Source organism: Salvia miltiorrhiza, chromosome 3 (genome assembly GCF_028751815.1).
Source record: "Salvia miltiorrhiza cultivar Shanhuang (shh) chromosome 3, IMPLAD_Smil_shh, whole genome shotgun sequence".
Lineage (NCBI taxonomy): Eukaryota > Viridiplantae > Streptophyta > Magnoliopsida > Lamiales > Lamiaceae > Salvia > Salvia miltiorrhiza.
This window is the reverse complement of record NC_080389.1, coordinates 48,026,538-48,046,321: the sequence shown is the minus strand read 5'-3', so window position 1 is coordinate 48,046,321 and position 19,784 is coordinate 48,026,538. Positions and strand designations below refer to the sequence as shown.

Here is a 19,784-nt window from a genome sequence, read left to right as displayed (position 1 = left end):
AGGTTCGTTTTTACATAACATTAGTATATTACAATATAATTCGTCCATAAATCAATCACGTGGTCGTTGTGTGATGAGAATAGTTTTCTTTTAGATTTGAAGTGTATTCCATAGATCATTTGTACGGTGTTTAAATACACTAAAATATATCCTCAAAAAGATATTACTAAATTATATATATAATTAAAGTAAGTTTCGACTCTCAAATACATTCTGAATTATATATAATTACAAGTAGCTAGTGCCGCAAATGCAATCTCATCTTATTTATATTGAACTACATAACAAAAAGATAAGGAAATATATTATCAATTGACGGCAACAAAATGATACACTCAATAACAACAAAACCGGCAGACATAGTTGAATTTGGAAATCAATTACTAGAACCGCAAGTCCTTCTAATATTCCCATTTCCAGCAGTCAAGGGCTCGATGTCTCCCATTTTGATCATGGCGGCCGCGAAATCAGATTCGAAGGTTGCAGGATTGTTGCTGTATTCCTGCACAATGCTGTCGCTCGATCCTCCGCTGAAAAGAACTTGATCCGATTGCAGCAGACCTCTTCTCTGCAACAAATTCCTAAAGTAGTTGTTGTCGAAGGTATTGGGGGTCACCTCATCTAAAGGCGCCAGATTGCCGTTGCCGTCGCCGCTGGCTTGAGGGCAATTGCGCCGCCTTGTGTTCGCAAAATCGGCGTCGATGCTCTCGTTACCGTAGATCCGGTCCCGGAAAGTCGCGCATTGTGCTTGCCCGATCGTGTGGGACCCTGAAAAATTGATTTCAAATTGCAATCGATGATTCTGGAATTTGGATGATTGAAATTGAAATTATCAAACCCTAATTACCTGACAAAGCAACCATATCCCTCTCATTTAAGTTCTTGTTTTCAAAGTTGGATATGAGCGTGGGAAGAGGATCGGTAAACCTAGGAAGGTCGGCTTCAGCGAGTGATCTGCTGGCGGCAGCGGGGGAATCCCTCCTCCCCAGATTCACCGTCCACGACGGTCCCCCCACCGCCACCGTGGCATCACGCGCCGCCACCGCCAGCACGTCCGCGCACGACACCACCCCGGGGCATATCGCCTCCACCGCCTGCTTGGCGGCTTCCACCACTTCGAAGCCTCTCACAGAATTAGCATTTTGCAATGCAGCTCTTTCTCCGGCGGTATCATCCAGTAGGAGTGATGCATCACATCCCTAATTAACCAAAATACCATCGCCAATCATCATTAATGTACGCACAATCGGTAAGGCCAAGGGGAGCCTCAGCCCCCACTAACCCCCTTTTTTTAAAAAAAACAATCACCCGAAATTGATGGTCCACGTATGGAAAACATAGGGAGAGCCCGTACACATCCTTCGGTTTTTTTTCTTTCTAAGTATCCTATCGAAATATACATGCAGAGAGAAACGTTTCATTGATAATGTTATGTATTTAGGGGGTTTCCCTTGGAGGATTAATATTGATAGATATAAATAGTAAAGCTTTTACTTTGATGAATTTGAACTTTGGGATATTCCGAGGCCTTTGGTTATTTTTATCATTCAAGCTAATTTTGCTTGATTCTTATCCCATTAAAAGGGTGGGATTGAAGCAATCCTATTCTTGAGGATGAAAAATACTCAATCATGCAATTTATCAATCATGCAAAGTAAACGCGCCCTTAGATAGTGGAGAGAGTGGAGAACGCGTGCGAATAAGTCAATAATTTTTCTGAATAAATCAACATTTCGTATGAACAGGACATTTCATCTTGGTTTAAATACTGAATGGGACGAGTTTTTTCAAATACTAAATAGATACATCTTTTCATGAGTGTTTATTGGTTTGTTTGTAGAATTTATTGATTTATTCGTTATTCTCTATTATCTCAATATATAACATTCTGCATGGAAACCTCCCCCCCCCCCTCTCTCTATATATATATATAGATCAAGGAATGATATATGAAATGCTATTATACATTTGTAACCTAATTTATTATTTTCAAAGTCTAATAAATTTATTGTCTTGAACAAAGGGTAACTTTCGATAGCATTAAAGAAAAATGTTTAATTAATATAAACTTTGTCATTATTTTCATCTCAAATTCTAAAATGAGACACATAAAAAGGTTACAAACATTTTTTGAGTCAACAATTAAGACAGCTGAAAAAAGAACATGCATGCAGAGCATTACAAATAGTAGTCGGTTGCGTTTGGCACTTTGAATATATAATTATATAATAAGTAATGATAAGAAAGAATATTAGATGATATCCAGACCTGAACGAAGCAATCATGGAAGTGGAGGCGAACAAGGGATGCCGCCATCCTCTGCTCGTCCGTCACGGCCTGCCGGATGGATGTCCGGATTGTACTCAGCGCATCAGGACATGTACTATCGTAGAACGTCGACGATAGTTGTGCTTCGGATGGCACGTTTACGATCAAGACTATAACAAGTGTTGCAAAATAATAATGATATGAAATCATCTTTGTGGTATGTTTTTTTTTAGTGTTACCGCAAAATTAATGTTTTGATATATAGGATGTATAGAATTCTTAGTGATTGGAGAGATGGTTAAGTAGCTCAATTTATAGGGGAAATAATTGAAGGATATCGCATGTGACTTGTTCTTGCATGGCCGCCTACTCGTTTTCTAGTAGTAGTTGCGGATGTTGTATTGTAGTAGCAATATTTTCAAATGCCTACTTTTCTCTCTACTGTTTTTCTTTGCTTTGAAATTTCTCGTTGGCCCCACCTTGAGTTGAGATTTTTTTTTTCAGCTAGATTGAGGTGAGATTGAAGGATTATTAGTTAGAGAATGATATTTGAAATAAAGTTGTGCTGTCATATTCATGAGTGTATGAATACATTAAATTTATGTTTCGCGCGTGTTGAAAGTTCGCTTGTAGTACTCTTATTTTGAATCATTTTTTGTGTGTTACTGTGGATTTATTATATGTATAAGGTTTAATTTTACATGCGGATTAATTAATTCATTAATATCGTTCCATCTAATTATTAGTATGATCTACAAATCCTTCTATCCAAAATATTGCATTGTGTGAATTATTCTATTCAAGTAGCGGATTTCAAGTATACCGTGAATTGTTGATTTGTTGCTACGAGCCATAAAAAATGATGCAAAAGCTAAAAACAAATTTTAGCAAAAACTATTATTGGAGGTATGAAATGAAATAATCAAATCAAATATATATATATATATATATATATTTGATTTTGTAACTGTATAAAGTAAGAGATATTTGTAACTGTATAAAGTAAGAGTGTTTGTGCTCCTTCTTTTTATATTTATTCATACTTGTACAAGAACGTACACAAATTAAATCAAGTGTATGTGGAACACTTATATCGTGTACTTAAGATATTTAGTTTACTTAAATTGCTATAAGTATCCATAGATTCGACAGAATTGATTTCAAAATCTTTCGATTTCATTAAATTTCTTCATTGATGTTAATTATTACTCCCTCCATCCACAAAAAATAATTTATAATTTGTTGCCATTTTGAGATGTCCACAAAAATTAATCTCTTTTCAATTTTGAACAATACCTCACAAATTATTATCCTCAATACATTTATTTATAATTATTCTTTTCAACCACACATGGTTAACTCATTTCTCCACTTTACCAATGTCCATCAAAAAAAACGGCTATGAGTTTTCATGAACATCCCGAAAAAAGAGGAGTGTTAGTTAGTACTTCTTCCGTCTCATTTTGATAGGCTTACTTTTTTGAGCACGAAAAATAAAAAATTTATTTTTTAGGAGAAGAAAATGGTGTGGTCCAAATCAATTATGTACATTTTTATTTATTTAAAATGAAAAATGAATATATTCTAATAGACGTCTTAAAAAGAAAAATGAGCCCATTAAAGTGGAACGGGAGTACTAAATTAATATATGACATGATTTTTTGCATTATTTGAATGAAGTCATCCATTTGAGTATCTAAGAACTAGAAATTAAAGGGGCGCCGATCGATTAAAATCACCTCTGTTTGAATATTTGTCTCATATGAAATGAAAATCATTAGGCAATGACTATTATAGAAAGCCTGCGCAAAAATATCTAGTACAACAACCAAGTGCACCCTCAACAGGCTTGTACCACCGATAAATAGAAATTATATATACTCCCTTCATCCTATTTATATAAGCTTGTTTTCCATTTTTGAATGTTCTAAATATAATTTTTACTTGTATATTTTTATTTTCAATGATTTTTTTTAAATCTTGTGTAAATTCTAATCAACCTATATATATATATATATATATATATATATATATATATATATGAGACAGATAAAAGTATATATGTAAAGGATAATATGTGAGAACCATATTTTTCGTGAAAATTGAGTATTATGAACAAACACATAAAATACATGAATAAGAGATATTCAGATCCTGAACAACTAAATATAACATGCATATAAGATTCGATCATCCCTTGTTTATATATTATACTTATTTAAGATCTGATTATCTTTTACACGTATAAAGTTGGTTCATGGTTACCAGGAAAAGATTTGGTTCTCAGGATGCCTTTTTTGTTAAATAACGTCCACAATAACAATAATAAGAATGAGCTCTTTTTATTATAAAAAGGAAGACACGAAATCTCATGAATGGAAAATAAGGCAAAAAGAGAAACAAATATATATATTATTGAAAAGCTGATATACACTTGACATATACTCCATATTCTTGGAAAACGATACATTGATTTATTGAATTTGTTATATCGATATTAATTAATTAACGGAAGCACAGGTCCTTCTAATAATCCCATTCCCAGCAGTTAAGGGCTGGATATTTCCCATTTTGATCATGGCGGCGGCGAAATCAGCTGAGAAGGTTGCAGGATTGTTGATGTATCCCTGCACAATGCTGTCGCTCGATCCTCCGCTGAAAAGAACTTGATCTGATTCCAGAAGCCCCTTCCTCTGTATCAGATTCTTGAAGTAATTGTTGTCGAAGGAATTGGGGGTGACCAGATCCAGCGGCGCCAGATTGCCGTCGCCGTTGCCGTTGGTCTGAGGGCACTGCCGCTGCCGCGTGCTCGCGAATCCGGGGTCGATGCTGATGTTGCTGTAAATCCGGTTCCGGAAGGTCACGCATCGTGCTTGCCCGATTGTGTGGGACCCTGCAAAATTCATTTCAATTTCAATCTCACTCTACAGATATATAATATCGTAAATGAATAATTGATAAAATATTACCTGACAAAGCAACCATATCCCTCTCATTTAAGTTCTTGTTTTGAAAGTTGGATATGAGCGTGGGAAGAGGATCGGTAAACCTAGGAAGATCGGTTTCAGCGAGAGATCTGCTGGCGGCGGCGGGGGAATCCCTCCTCCCAAGAGTCACCTTCCACGACGGTCCCCCCACCGCCACCGTGGCATCACGCGCCGCCACCGCCAGCACGTCGGCGCACGACACCACCCCGGGGCATATCGCCTCCACCGCCTGCTTGGCGGCTTCCACCACTTCGAAGCCTCTCACAGAATTAGCATTTTGCAGTGCAACTCTTTCTCCTGTTGTATCATCCAGTAGGAGTGATGCATCACATCCCTAATAAACCCCCAAAACAACAAAATACGGGCGTTAATATATACATAAAAATAATTTGAGGAGCTAAAATAAAATAAAATAAATCATCTACTAAAATTAAAAAGGAAAAATATTAAGCGAGTGCTTGCCTAAGCTTATTTTAAAGAACTTATATACTCCAAATATCCTCGAAGTATAAGGTTAAAATTTCCGGGCAGCACACATGACATGCATATACAGGGACACACATACTGATTGTCGTGATAATAGCAAGCTCGATATTAAAAAATAGTTGAGTCGTCTCGTTAGTGTCAAGGGCACACACTCATTGGCGAGTCTCGACTCTCTATTTTTTTTAACACTTGTCCATTTATTGCTAGAATATGGATAAGTATTTAAAAACAAAACGACATGATTTTATTTATATATCTAGTCAAATATGTTAATAAAACCCCAAGGAAACACCAAGCGGTGCGACCTCATGTGTGTGAACAGTGAGGTCTCGGGTTCAAACTCCACCGCTCCCCCTCCCCCAACTCCCCCAAGTCAAAAAAAAAAAAAAAATCTAGTCAAATATGTTAATAAAATAACCGAACACACGTATATAAATATAAGCCTCATTCTTGAGTATTCTCTCGTTCCATTACACAACCCCTCAGAAAAAGTTGATGAACACGAGTGGTGTTATAACCTGAACGAAGCAGTCGTGGAAGTGGAGGCGAACAAGAGATGCGGCCATCCTCCGCTCTCTTGAGACAGCCTGCCGGATGGATGTTCGGATTGTACTAAGCGCATTGGGGCATGTACTATCGTAGAACGTCGAAGATAGTTGTGCCTCGCATGCCACGTTTAACATCAAGATTATAACCACTGTAACAAAATAATAATTGGATGAAATCATCTTCTTAATCATTTAATAGTATTATTTAGTGATTTTAGATGAATGATGATTGGAGTATAGCTCTATTTATAGAGGAAATGATTTTAAGATGTATGATTTACAACTTATGTGACTCATTCGTACGTGCATGCCAACTTTAGCTACTTTATCTCAATATCTATTTTTCTTTGCTTTGAATTTTCTCTTTGGTCCCACTTTTTTCAGACTGTGTCCAAATTAATTGAAGGATTAGATAGCATGTTGAGATTGAAGGATTAGATAGCATGCATTAAATTTGAAATTGATATGTACTGATAAATTCATTGCGTGGAAACACATGTTAATATTTTACACTGGTGTTAAAATCGCCACGCCATTACTCTAATTCTGAATTAGTTATGTTGTTAGTGTCACATACAGTTGATTTGAAGTCTATATAAAGGTTTCACATAAGGATTAATTTATTTAACTATAAACTTCCCATATTATTCAGACCGTGATCTTTAAGTAAACAAAATGGATTAAGCCCGGCGAGTTGTTATAAAGTGTTTAGATAATTAAGTTTAATAAGCTAGAGTAAAATTAGTTAGAAATAGCTAGAAAATTGTAGAAATTAAATCGTAAGTGTATCTAATGAAAATAATAAATTATGATTATATGATTATATTGTACAGTAATTGTTGCTTATACGATTATGAAAAAATAGGTTTGAGTTACGAACTTATGTTTTAGAGAACTTATAAGTCGTTGGATTGTTTTGTCAAACACTTCTCAAGATTTAGCTTAATTATGAGCTCTTAAATAACTTAATTATGCGTTGTCTTAAGGATATGTTCGAATGAGATCTAGTGTGTCCTACAATTTTGTGTGTGTCCATCATACTCAATATTATATATTATTGTATAAGAGTTATATATTGGCATGGAACTACACAAACTTTAATTCAACCAATTTATCATGAACTTTAATTTTGGTATGATATATATTAATTACTTTCAATTTATTATGATTGTATCATGAAACTAAAACTATAAACAATCAATGTGTGCATTATTTTAGCTTACTTCTTCAAGCTTTCTTCAAAGTCATGGATTTTAGCATTATTTTTTAGCTTGATTGACTGAAATAGATTCAAATTTCGGAATATTAGCTTTATGGTAAAATCATAACAAATTGAAAGCTCATGTATTATCGTATCAAAATTAAAATTTGAAAGAAATGTTGTCAAATTTGATATATATCTTCTTTGTTCTTGTGAAAAATGTTGTAATGACAGTTGCAATAACCAGTTATCAATATATAGCAACGAAAATATAAACAACAGAGATCATTTTTCTCAACATGTGTTTGACAAGCTATGAACAACAGCGAAATTATAACTTGTAGATGCCTCAAGGCGAAAGAATTCACTATTGAAATGTGAATTACAAAAATATCTGTAACAACGAACCTTAACCGTCACAAAGACGTGAAAACACAACTGAGAAAAACACAATGAAAAAGATCACAACCCTCACAAAACACTCAAAATTATATTAGACAGAATCAAAGATTCTTCTGTATAAAAAAACAAGAGATGTTATATAAAATGTTGGAACAACAACCTCAGCGACAAAGGCTCTATCAAACAGCTTGTTTTTCTTTGTTTGCTTTACATTTTCAAGTGTAAGACATGACTCATCTTATAGATGTTTGAAACCCTTGAAATGCAGTCTCCAAGATCAGTTACAATCTATGGTTGAATAGCATTGAGTGTGAGAGTTATATATAACTTGTCAAAAATATGCTCCTCAACTTCCACTACTTTATAATCACTACTCCCTTCGTCCCACTTATCTTAACACATTTGCTTTGGCACAGAGATTAAGAATAAAGGGTTAAGAATGTAAAGTGGATATGGACCACTTATTTTATATGTGTAGAATGGTAGGGATCACATGCTATTTTTGGAAGTGTCATTATAAATGGGACAAACTAAAAATAAAAATGTGTCAAAATAAGTGGATGAAGGGAATACTACATTATTCCTTCCACTTGAATACCTATTTGACGTAGCCTTTATTCCTCATTGATATCACTTACAAATGTTACAGAGTGTTACATTTGATTTCCTTTATTTGTTATACCTACAAAACAATAACTTCTAAAGAAATAGCAAAATAAATAGTAGTGGTGCAAATGTGTACCCCAACAAAATTCATGTGCAATTCCTGTATTGACTAAAAGTTACAAGCCAATATCAATTTTTTTTTGTAATATTAATATTATGAATTATACTTAATATTATTTTTAAAAATCAAAATTTTAAAAATTAAATACCCCAATTTTGAATTTATCAATCCTAATAAATAATTATTAACTAATAAATGATAATAAATAATTGTATACCCTTATTGAATGGAATATACTTTAGTTAGTAATAGCAAAATTAAATTAAAGTATATCACAATTAAAACTAAAAAAATAAATAAAACATAAAATCAAAAATAGAACACCATACATGGATGTCAAGTGCAATCCAACCACCCCTCAATATGCATATTGATAACTAAGTTGTCTAATAAAATATGATTAGTTGTATATATGATACACACACACACACACACATATATATATATATATATATATATATATATATATATATAATATATATATATATATATATATATATATATAAGAATGAGATCATGTAGTATCCAATGCTTATAATAGATCCGTAGGTCCAAATCTTGACCACACATTTATGACATGTGACGCATCAAGATGGTGACACGTGGTAAGGAGTTTCCAAGCATTTCAAGGCAAAATCTGGAGAGGGGTAAAATTGGAATGTAATTTTCGGATTTAATAATTAAAAAAATATATATTTTTTTTAGATTTTCTTAAAATAGATATATTTTAGGTGCATATAGTTTCACACAAAGATGCATAAAGTTTTCACATGAAATGCATAACTTTGAACAGAAAAATGCATTTGATTTTTACAGTTTTGATATTTTCACCACCCCACCCCACACCACCCCCCAAACCACCCCACACCACCCCCAACCCTCCCCATTACCACCCCCAAAATAGTCATGTTTCACATGCATATAAAATCAAACAAAATTGCATAAAGATTTTACATAAAAATGCATTAAATTATACAAAAAATGCATTTCATTTTAATAAATATGGTATTTTCGCCACCCCACCCCTGCCCCACCCCCACCCAATTTTTTTTTTTAAACTGATTTTCTGACCACTGACCCCCCCCCACCCCCCCCTATAATTTTTTTTTTCAAAACTGATTTTCTGATTGTTGAGTCGCTGACCCACCCACCCACCCCCCCACCAATTTTTTTTTTCTCAAAAACTGATTTTCTGACCGCTGACCCCCCACCTACCTTCCAGCCCAAAAAAAAATTATATTTTTTCAAAAAATGTAATGCATTTTTGTGTGAAAGTATATGCATTTTTGTGCGAAAGTATATGCATGTAAAAATCAATTTTTCAAAAAAAAATAATTTTTTGGGGGGTGGGGAGGGTGGGTGGGGGGGTCAGTGGTCAGAAAATCAATTTTTGAGAAGAAGAAAAAAAATTGGTGGGGGGGTGGGTGGGGGTAGGGTTGGGTCAGTGGTCAGAAAATCAGTTTTTAAAAAAATAAAAAATAAATAAAAAAATTTGGGGGGGGGGTGGGTGGGGGTGGGGTTGGGGTTGGGGTGGGGTGAAATCTTATGCATTTTTATATGAAACTTTATGCATTTTTATATGAAAGTCCATGCATTCTCGTATGAAACTTTATGCATCTAAAATATACCTATTTTGAGAAAATCTAATTTTTTTTTTAATTTCGAAAATTAGATTCCAATTTTACCCCTCTCCAGATTTTGCCTTGAAATGTCTTGCCACGTGTCACCATCTTGATGCGCCACATGTCATAAATGTGTGGTATAGATTTGGATCTACAGATTTATTATAAGCTTGGATACTATCGGAATCCAACCCTATATATATATATAGGGGGCGGTTCTTATTTTTGCTGGTTCATAATTCTTAAAATAAGGGTGGTTTATTGAATAATCACCCCCTATATATATATATATTACTCCCTCCGTCCGCCAAAAGTGGACCACTTTGGCTAGGCACGGGATTTAATAAAATTGGTAATGATTTTGATGTAGTGGAGAAAGGGTCCCACCACTTTATGAGATGTGTGGTTGAAATTGAATTTGAGGTGGTTTTTTTGTAAATAAAGAGTGTTTGTAAGGATAAAAGATTAAAATGAATGGTGAGACCATTTCTATAAAAGGAAAGTGGTACACTCTTTGCGGACGCCCAATATAGTAAAAATGGTCCACTTTTGGCGGACGGAGGGAGTAGTACACATGCACTATAAATATTAGATAATACTTCCTCCGTCCCTGAAATAAGTTCATCTTTTTCCATTTTGGGACGTCCCCCAAATAAGTTCCACTTTCTTTCTTTCTATTTTTGGACAACTATCCCACCACTAATAATACTTTATTTATTCTTAATTTTGACTTTTTCACCACTCCCAATACTAATTATAACATATTTTTCTCCACTATCAATACACTTTGCCATTTTTCCTTAAAATCCGTGACGTCCCCAAAGAGGAACTTATTTTGGGGACGGATGGAGTACTAATTTAATAGTAGACGATTATTATTGATTATTTTAAAGAATGACCATTTAGTGTGCATGTTTGATAATTAAAATTACGAAATATATAATATTAAAGAACCATTTTAGAGAATATTCCTTAACTCGGTGTGGCACTTGGCTCAAATCATTACAGTTATAAAGACAATTTATGCTAAAATTGCACCAATATTTGCACCAAATGGAACAAACCATTCAAATTGAAATTTACATGTATATACACACTATCAGAAGCAACTGTAGAGGAAGAGGATGAGTAATTATAAGACGATAAAATAAATAAATAATAAAAAGATAAGAGTTGTGCATTTTTTATTTTTTGAGTTGTGTTTTTTTTATTCAATCCCGCTCGTCTAAAAACACAAACTTATAAAGCCTAATAAATAAGTCCTTATATAATGACTTTAGACACTCACATATTATTATCGCTGTTTATATTGCTAGAAATATCCATGGAGGCCACAATTTCAAAAAAATTCCATTTCAGTGAAATTTTCTTCTTATAGGTATTTCTTTGATATTTAATTATTATAACCAACGAGGTATAATATGATGTGAAATTTACTTAACTGTTGAGTAGTGAAGTCATCAATAGACAAATTGTCCTCTTTTAGTAAAAGAAAAGTATATTCTTCAGAGAAGAACCAAAGTTTGAGTATGTTAACTGTGACTAATTACCACAGATTGCCCTCTAATTAATCATTAGCACATATTAACTGTGTCTAGAAAGCAGCGTTTACATTAGTCACTAATCTGACGTGATTTTCTGCATTATTTGAATGAAGACATCTTATCGTAGGAGTATTAGTTTTTAGAAAAGGACAGATTATCTAATTCACTTTTATTTGAATATTATTCTACTTACATTAAAGACGTTAGACTATATTTATCAGCAACCACTCAACCACCCAACCATCCAACCATATTCAATATTTAATTAATTTCTCTCTCTTCCACATCATCAATATTCATACCAACCCAACCACTTCTATTTTTGTTGATTTATCAATGACCACCCAACCATCCAACCACAACATTATATATAATTATTTTGTTATTAGTTTTAATTGTTCTAATTTTAGTAATAATAAATATTAATTAAAATATTACAAAAAAATTAAATAGAAAAAATAAAAATAATAATAAAATTCAAATTACAACAAACTAATAGTCTTGGGAGAGATTGAAATTTTGAGAGTTGAAGAAAGATTTATTGTTTCGATCCATTGAAAAATAAATAAAAATAATAATAAATGTTATATGTAGAGAGAAAAAAAATGAACAAAATTTAAAAATGTGTTGAAATATAGCAAGAGTGATCTCTATTTATAGAAAATGAAAAAACATAAATTTTGGTATTTTTATTTATTTTTAAATATTTTACATATAAGAGTATAATAACTTTATTTTTTATCTAAACAAATCTTCTAAATTAATAACATATAGACAAATGTCATACTATCATTCATCTATTTAAGAGGAGAGAGAGAGACCAATGGTGGTCTGATTTATATTGTGGTCGACCTACATGGTTGCTGCTCATTTGAATTGTTTTTTTCTTTTATTTTGCTTTGAGGATGTGGCGGTCGACCAGCACATCATTTTTGCACCGATAAACTCAGTCTTAGGTGTGGAGTCGACTATTATAATGGCTACGAATATAACAACTAATCACAGCCTCAAACTTCAGATAAATAGATATCATGTGATTATATGGATACAATTTCGATTATCAAATTGAAATTGCCTACCTTAAAATGAGGCAAAACCCTAGTGTAGCTCAAATCTTTTACTTGTAGAAAACTTTAGTCATACAAATAAAATTTTAGAAATAATAACATTTTTTTATTAAAATATCCTTGTAGTATGTAATATTGTACCTCCTCTGTCCCATTATTAATGACACATATTTCTTTTTGGGTTGTCCTATTTGAGAAAAAATTAGAGGTTAATTAAAAAATTCTAAATTAATAAACCTAATCTGACTTCACACATAATCCTAAAATCATTTTAGGGTTTTCTCCTTCAAATTATTCGCCGCCTTCTCCCTTGGGTTGAAACCCTAGTAATTTTGAGTTTCATATCTCTCTCCGATTCACCTCTCTTCTGCCCATAGCCTCTCTTGGGTTAAAACCCTACTACAAGACTTGTCTCTCTGTCTGCACTCGTCTCTCATCTTCACTCGTCACCATTCTCGTCGAACCCTAAGCCCTCTCGTCTCTTTTTTTGTCGGCTCCTCCCTGTGATGGCTTATCCTTGGGAAGATTCCCGACACCGAAGAACAACTCGAATAAGAGGAAACCCGATTGGAGCCCTTTTTTTCCATTTTCAATTTTTAGAGCCCCATCTCCCGATGGTTCTCAGTCCGAGGAGACTTGGCTCGGTCCAATGGAAGCGTGGCTTGAGAAAAAGGTGATGGAAGATAGGTGCAGAAAATAAGCCTTGTGCGCTTCATCCCAAGTAGGTAAACCTCTTCTCTTTCGAGGCCCCCGTCGTCCCCAAATGAACCATGGTGGTTAGCCACTGTTCCTTTTGTACACGGTGATCCAAGAAAATAAATAAGGCTACAAGTTTAAGTTTGATTTGGTTGAAAATGAATATGTCTTAAATTCCTTAAGTTTGATTTCATGTTTTTATTTAATGCACAATTTTTAAGAAATGATTAATTAATTTCATACTTTAATTTTATTTAATGAATAAAGAAATAATTTTTCTTATATTGACAAAATAAGAATAATAAATAATACCCTAAACATGTCGACCATACACATTTTTCACCTAATTTTATTCTCCTTAATCTCTGTGTCGAAAAGCTATGTGACATAAATAATGTAACGGAGAGAGTAAAATATATTGTTACAAATTTTTTAATTGCAAAAAATGTGTTATAGTGTATTTTGAACTGTTACACACTTTTGCGAAAAAGTGTATACCAGTATAAATACATTGTTACACGATTTTCATGACTATTACACGATTTTGAGAAAATTGTGTAATAGTCGCGATTTTGGCAGCGAGGCAGGAGGCGGTGGGCAACAGGCGGCGCATCAGAAGGGGGAGAGGGCGGTTGCAGTGGTGGTGGCCGTTAGGCGTCGCATTAAGAGATGGAGAACATGGATGACGGCGGGATATTAGTGTTTCGAGGATGTGGTGCAGTGGGCGGAGGTAGATGGGACATGGTCGTGACACTACTGATGGGGGAAAGAGGCGATGGTACTACGGACGAAGAAAGAGAGATGTTCGCTAATTATTTTCGCTACGCCGCAAGTGTACGGTGTAGTTGCAATACAAGGGAAGCAAGGTCGTATTCCACAAGGACTAGTAGTTCAATTCTAGTGATTATCCTAATTCATTGCACTAAGGCTATTTAGACTAAACAATAAGGTGATTGGTTTGATTGTCTAACTAATTGCTTAACAACTTCAAAGACAAAGTAAATCAAATAAACAAGGTGGGTTAAACAAGTGATGAAGGTGATTTAGGGACTAGGCATCAATGGACAAGTAATGGACTTCAATTAGCTCAATATTAATCTCGATGTTCCTAATTATCTAGAGTGATCTCCCAACCAGTTCTAGCCCCCTCCCGGACGATTAAAACGATAGATTACGGGTCATAGTTGTCATCCCCGGTCAACTTCTAACTTATAACTCCCAAAAGCACACAAAGATCGACAAACTCTCACCCAACTCTAAACCTTCCGGTTTATTGAGTTGATATGTTTCAAGCTCCTAATCTATTATGATTATCCTCTCCCGATTCAAATCACAAATTTGAAATGCATAGAAAGTGGCCAACAATCCATACAAGATATAAACCTAGGGCTTGAAAAGATAATAGCAATAGAAACAAACAAGATATATATTGAGCATAATATTCAATCCAATACAACATCCATCTAGCCTAATCCTCAAATCAAGGGCAAATTTAGCCTATCATGCTTACATAAATAACATAACTAAATCAAATAGGTACATAAATGAAAGAGAGAGTAAGAGGTGACAAATCCTATTTAATAAGCTTCCTTCAATCTTCACTTCTCTTTAATGTCCTTCCAATCTTGGTGGTTGAACTTGAATGTAGTAATGGAGGCTAGGGTTTAGTGTGTGAAGGGTTTTCGGAGTGATGAAGTTGGTGTGTCTAATCAATGTTATGAGAAAAGAGGGGGAAAAGAGGGGTTTTGGGGCAAAAATCGCGTCTGGGCCCACCAAATGGAGCAATCCCACCTTTTCCCCACGACCACGGCATGAACCTCGGTCGAGAAGGCGGTCGGAAGGAGATGAGACTGCGGTCAAGGGCCGCGGTCGCGGCTCGGACCGCGGGTGCCGGCCAAATTTGTTCTGTACTCCGGGCGCAGGGAGCCGCGGTCGTGGGTGGGACCGTGGTCCTTTCTTCCTCAGCCACGGCCGGTTGCCGTGGCCGTGCTTGCGCAGCCGGCTTTGTCGGCTCCGTTCTCCCTCGTCCGAGCTTTGATTCTAGCGCCGTTCGCGCTCACGAATTCCTCTCGAGATGTACTTCACTCTTATATTTTCACAATCTTCCAATTAATCTTCAATTTTCTCTAAAATCACTCCAAAAGCTACACCAAGCATTAAATCTCAACAAAACTCAAAATTGGGATACAAACACTTATTAACATTCAATTCATAGGGGAAAATGACAACAATTCATGCAATATTGAGGTACGAAATCCATGTTTGTCAAGAGACAAAGAAGGCGGCAGGGGAGAGGAGCATAACGGGCAGCCGCAGAGAGGAGATTGCCGCAACATCATGGAGGGGAAAATAGGCGGTGGCGCTGCGGAGGGAAAAAGAGGCAGTGGCACTGCAGAGAGAGAGAGAGAGAACAAGAACTTGGAAGCATGCGGCAGTATCAGGCGGCCAGAGATATCAGGCGGGCAACGCTTCTACTTAAGGGGATGGCAAAGACGGCAGCACGGGGGTGGGGGTGATTAGGGTTTGGAGGGAGTTGGCAGATTTTTGGGGAGGAGTTCTTTTTGTTTTTTATTTTTTGTTTTAAATCATTAAGGGTATACTTGTAGATTTACATTAAAAAGGCTAATTTTTTCAATTTTTATCCTCGTGAATATTATCTTTTTACTAAATAAGAATGTATAAATTTCTTGCTCTATTAACTCTCTTAAAATTTGTTGCAGAAAGCACACAACATAACTTGTTTAGCTATTTTGAAATTTTTGGTTTTCTATTTGGTCGTTGATATGAAATTTAATACTATAATTTATAAAGTAAGTAAGTATATGATTGCACTGATAATTTAGGTTCTATAAATTTCATTTGTTAATAACTAAGTAGTATAATATTATGATATTTTAAAAAATGATCGTAACAACTTCAAAATGCAACATGGAAATCAAATCATATTGTTGAAAAAATTCTTATATATGTTTTGATTAGAAACCAAAATCCCTCAATGATGATGGTCAGTTGATGTAATATAGATTGCAACTCAATTATTAAGTAGCTTACCTTTTATTTTACATGAGTCAGCATAAAAGAATCAGTAGCTGAAGTTTGTGAGCCGCCCAAAGTTTTAAAGTATTTTTTTCAGCTGACAACAAGAAATCTACTAATATTGCAAGAAGAGAAGTCAATTGATCAATAGACTGACTGATAGAGAAAATTAATTGAGGGTCACCTGAAGCTCAAAGATATCATGAAGAATGAAGTTAAAGACGTAACAAGTCTACCCACATCACTTGATGAAATCAATTAAAGTATTCATCAGTTAATCCGGTCCCAGCTGAAAAGGTACATAGTCAATCCATATATATGTTGAACTTTAACGGAGTCAACGCGGGACCATATCTAAACTTTCACAAAGCTCAACACCATGAATAATTCCATGCCACCGGATTTGAATACGGCTTCTCCTACGAAACTATTCATTTTTCTCCTATAAATACATGAGGATCTGTCACTTCAAATGTTACCGGAAACACCGCGAACTTAAACTCTCAAGCAAATCAAAAGCTCAAATCCTTCCACACTCAAAGCAGCAAAGTAATCCAAAGGAAAACTCAACGACAATGGATTCTCAGGCTGAGATACCAATTATCTCTTGAGATTCTAACGGTAGTTTCCCACCAAATTCTAAGTACCTTACTTTGTAAATCCGAACCCTTATAATCAAGCACACTGAACTTTCAATATTGCTCTTCATTGTAACAGTTTGCTTAAGTCTGTCTTGCTGGCCTGGAATCAGTTTTCCCCCTTCTTGGTTGGATTGATATTCTCAGACTGAACTAATATCAGAGTTTTTTATTCTTACTTAGTATTTCCCCCTCAGTTATTTATATTCTGAAATTTTTGTTTGTTTAAGAAATATTTTAGCAGGGTTTAGCCAATAAGAATATAAGACAGAGCTTAGACAAAGAGTGAATTATCGTCAGGATGTGCTGAGCAAAAGAAATGTATTTTCATTTATCTTTAAAGACACATCGGTTAAATAAGAAAGATGAAAAGTTTACAAAGAATTCTGTTATAAACTTATTCTAACTGAGCTTCTTGTTGCAATCCTATTAAGTTGCTTCAGCACTCCTAGTTGTTTCCTTCGAGCTTTTTACCACATGCTCTTGCGTTTAATAAATAAGGTTTGCAGTTTAGTAATAAACATTGGTTTGCCTCAAAGAATCTATGAAATAAGCTCGTTTGGAGAATGTCATACACCATTCGAATCAAATCGAGAGGGCCTGAAGTGTGATCTAGTCACTAAATAAAACCTCAACATCTTTCACATAGTGAAACTCTTATCGCATAACTCTATGGCCAAAAGATGATGTAGCGTTAAGTTGACTCTATCTCTCTTTCTCCTAAGAAGAGTAAATGTCCAAACACACCATAATCTAAATTCATCTATATGTTGATACTGCTGGAAACACATTGTCATCAATATATTGTTCCGAATGTAATAATTAATGCGTCCCGGATAACTTTACATGTATGGTTGCAACCATCTGTACCAAGGATGCTATATTAAAGAATAAACTATTCAAGTCAAACAACCTTTCAAAAATCTTAAACAGATGAAAATCAACTAAATGTATAAAATCATGTATAAAACTGAAATTACGTGTACTAAAGAACAGTACACGAAATCGTGAAACCATGTACAATTCATGTTTCTAAACCCTAATCATGTCCTTACATCGTATATGAAAACGTATAAAAACTCAAACTATGGCTTTCATGTTATGTATCGTAATTCATTGTATGCATGAGTTTAGCGCGTCTAGATGAATGTAACCATGTATGAATGAATTTAACCCGTGTTTGTGCCCCCAAATCCTAAACCCTAAATTGGACTTTCCCCAAATATCCTATATATTGTGCCTTTTGTTTCAAGGACACGGTGCTACCGTACTCATAAGAACTGTCGTGCTAAAAAATAGATATTGGCATAAATAAACTCCAATTCACATAATTCATCATCTGAATAATATTTTATAACAATGAATACTGCACTGAGCATATAAAAAACAATTAAATTACAATTTTAATGGGGGTTCCATTGGAGGGGGCAGTTCTAAATATTCCTCATTCGACAAACGATTTTAAGGTATCTGATGTCGTTGTACCAGATTCTTCTGCTTCTAAGAATTTTCATGCTTCGATTTTTGTTTTCTATGAACTCACTTTTTCTAACACAAAATCGTCTTCAAAAAGGTTTCAAAGTTCTTGAATTCACACACACACACACACACAGATTATCTTTGACTATTTTGCATAAGTTCCAAAGCCTTCAAATATTTTTTAGGCTCGATTTTGAAGATATAAAATTTTTTGGGGTCACGGTCTCAAATAAAGAAAATGATGGATAAGATATATATATATATATATATATATATATATATATATATATATATATATATATATATATATGGGCGCGCTCCAGTGAAACCCCCTATTTTTCGTGTAACATGAGGACAAAAAATGCCATGTCAGCATTCAATTTGGGGATTTTTGAAAATCATGAAAAAATTGTTCAGACGATTAAGTTCAGGGAATTTTTGATAAAAAAAAAAAAAGTTCATGGAAAGTTTAGAAATCCGACCAAAGTTCATGATTTTCACTTATTATTATTATTATTATTATTATTATTATTATTATTATTATTATTATTATTATTATTATTAAATTCATGTGTGCAGAGCACGCGCCTTCAACAAAAGCCTTCATGCCGAGGCACGAACAGTCGTGCCGCCCTCGAGCAATGAGGTATCGCAACGTGTCGACTCGGGTCGGCACCTCCAACTATGGCCGGAGATGCTCTTAGCCAATTTGTATTTTAAATATGACAATTAAAACCCTACCTTTTTATTTGTAGCAAATTTGTTACGCCAACATGACAAAATTTCTGTTTGATGTGGACAAATTTTTGTGACGTTTACAAGTCACGCGTAAAACAGATAATCGTTTTCAAAATCGTCGGGAAATTAAAAGATGTCAAATTTGCTACAAATAAAAATGCAAATACTTAATTTAAACGTTCCAAAAAAGATGTGTCTAAACTCACAAGTTGGCTTACAAGTCATGTATGGCTAATCCGTGATTATCGTTGAAAGCAAGTAATCAACATCTCGCTGCCAGCTTCTGGAATCACAAGATTCAACTAAGTTGAAAAACTTGATTAGTAAGCCCACCACAAATTAATA

The 19,784-nt window shown here is 34.5% G+C and overlaps 2 protein-coding genes across 2 annotated transcripts; both read right to left on the bottom strand.

The window, feature by feature from the left end:
* Positions 1-312: 312 nt before the first annotated feature.
* Positions 313-2,541, bottom strand: LOC131016242 (lignin-forming anionic peroxidase-like). The gene is made up of 3 exons (XM_057944897.1): positions 2,269-2,541; positions 848-1,199; positions 313-768 (listed from the first exon to the last, which is right to left on the bottom strand). The coding sequence occupies exons 1-3, from the start codon at positions 2,476-2,478 to the stop codon at positions 377-379; spliced, it is 954 nt and encodes a 317-aa protein (XP_057800880.1). The 5' UTR covers positions 2,479-2,541; the 3' UTR covers positions 313-376.
* A 2,110-nt stretch (positions 2,542-4,651) lies between these two features.
* On the bottom strand, positions 4,652-6,598 carry LOC131016241 (lignin-forming anionic peroxidase-like). Its single transcript, XM_057944896.1, has 3 exons — positions 6,260-6,598; positions 5,238-5,589; positions 4,652-5,161 (listed from the first exon to the last, which is right to left on the bottom strand). The coding sequence occupies exons 1-3, from the start codon at positions 6,479-6,481 to the stop codon at positions 4,770-4,772; spliced, it is 966 nt and encodes a 321-aa protein (XP_057800879.1). The 5' UTR covers positions 6,482-6,598; the 3' UTR covers positions 4,652-4,769.
* Positions 6,599-19,784: the final 13,186 nt, after the last annotated feature.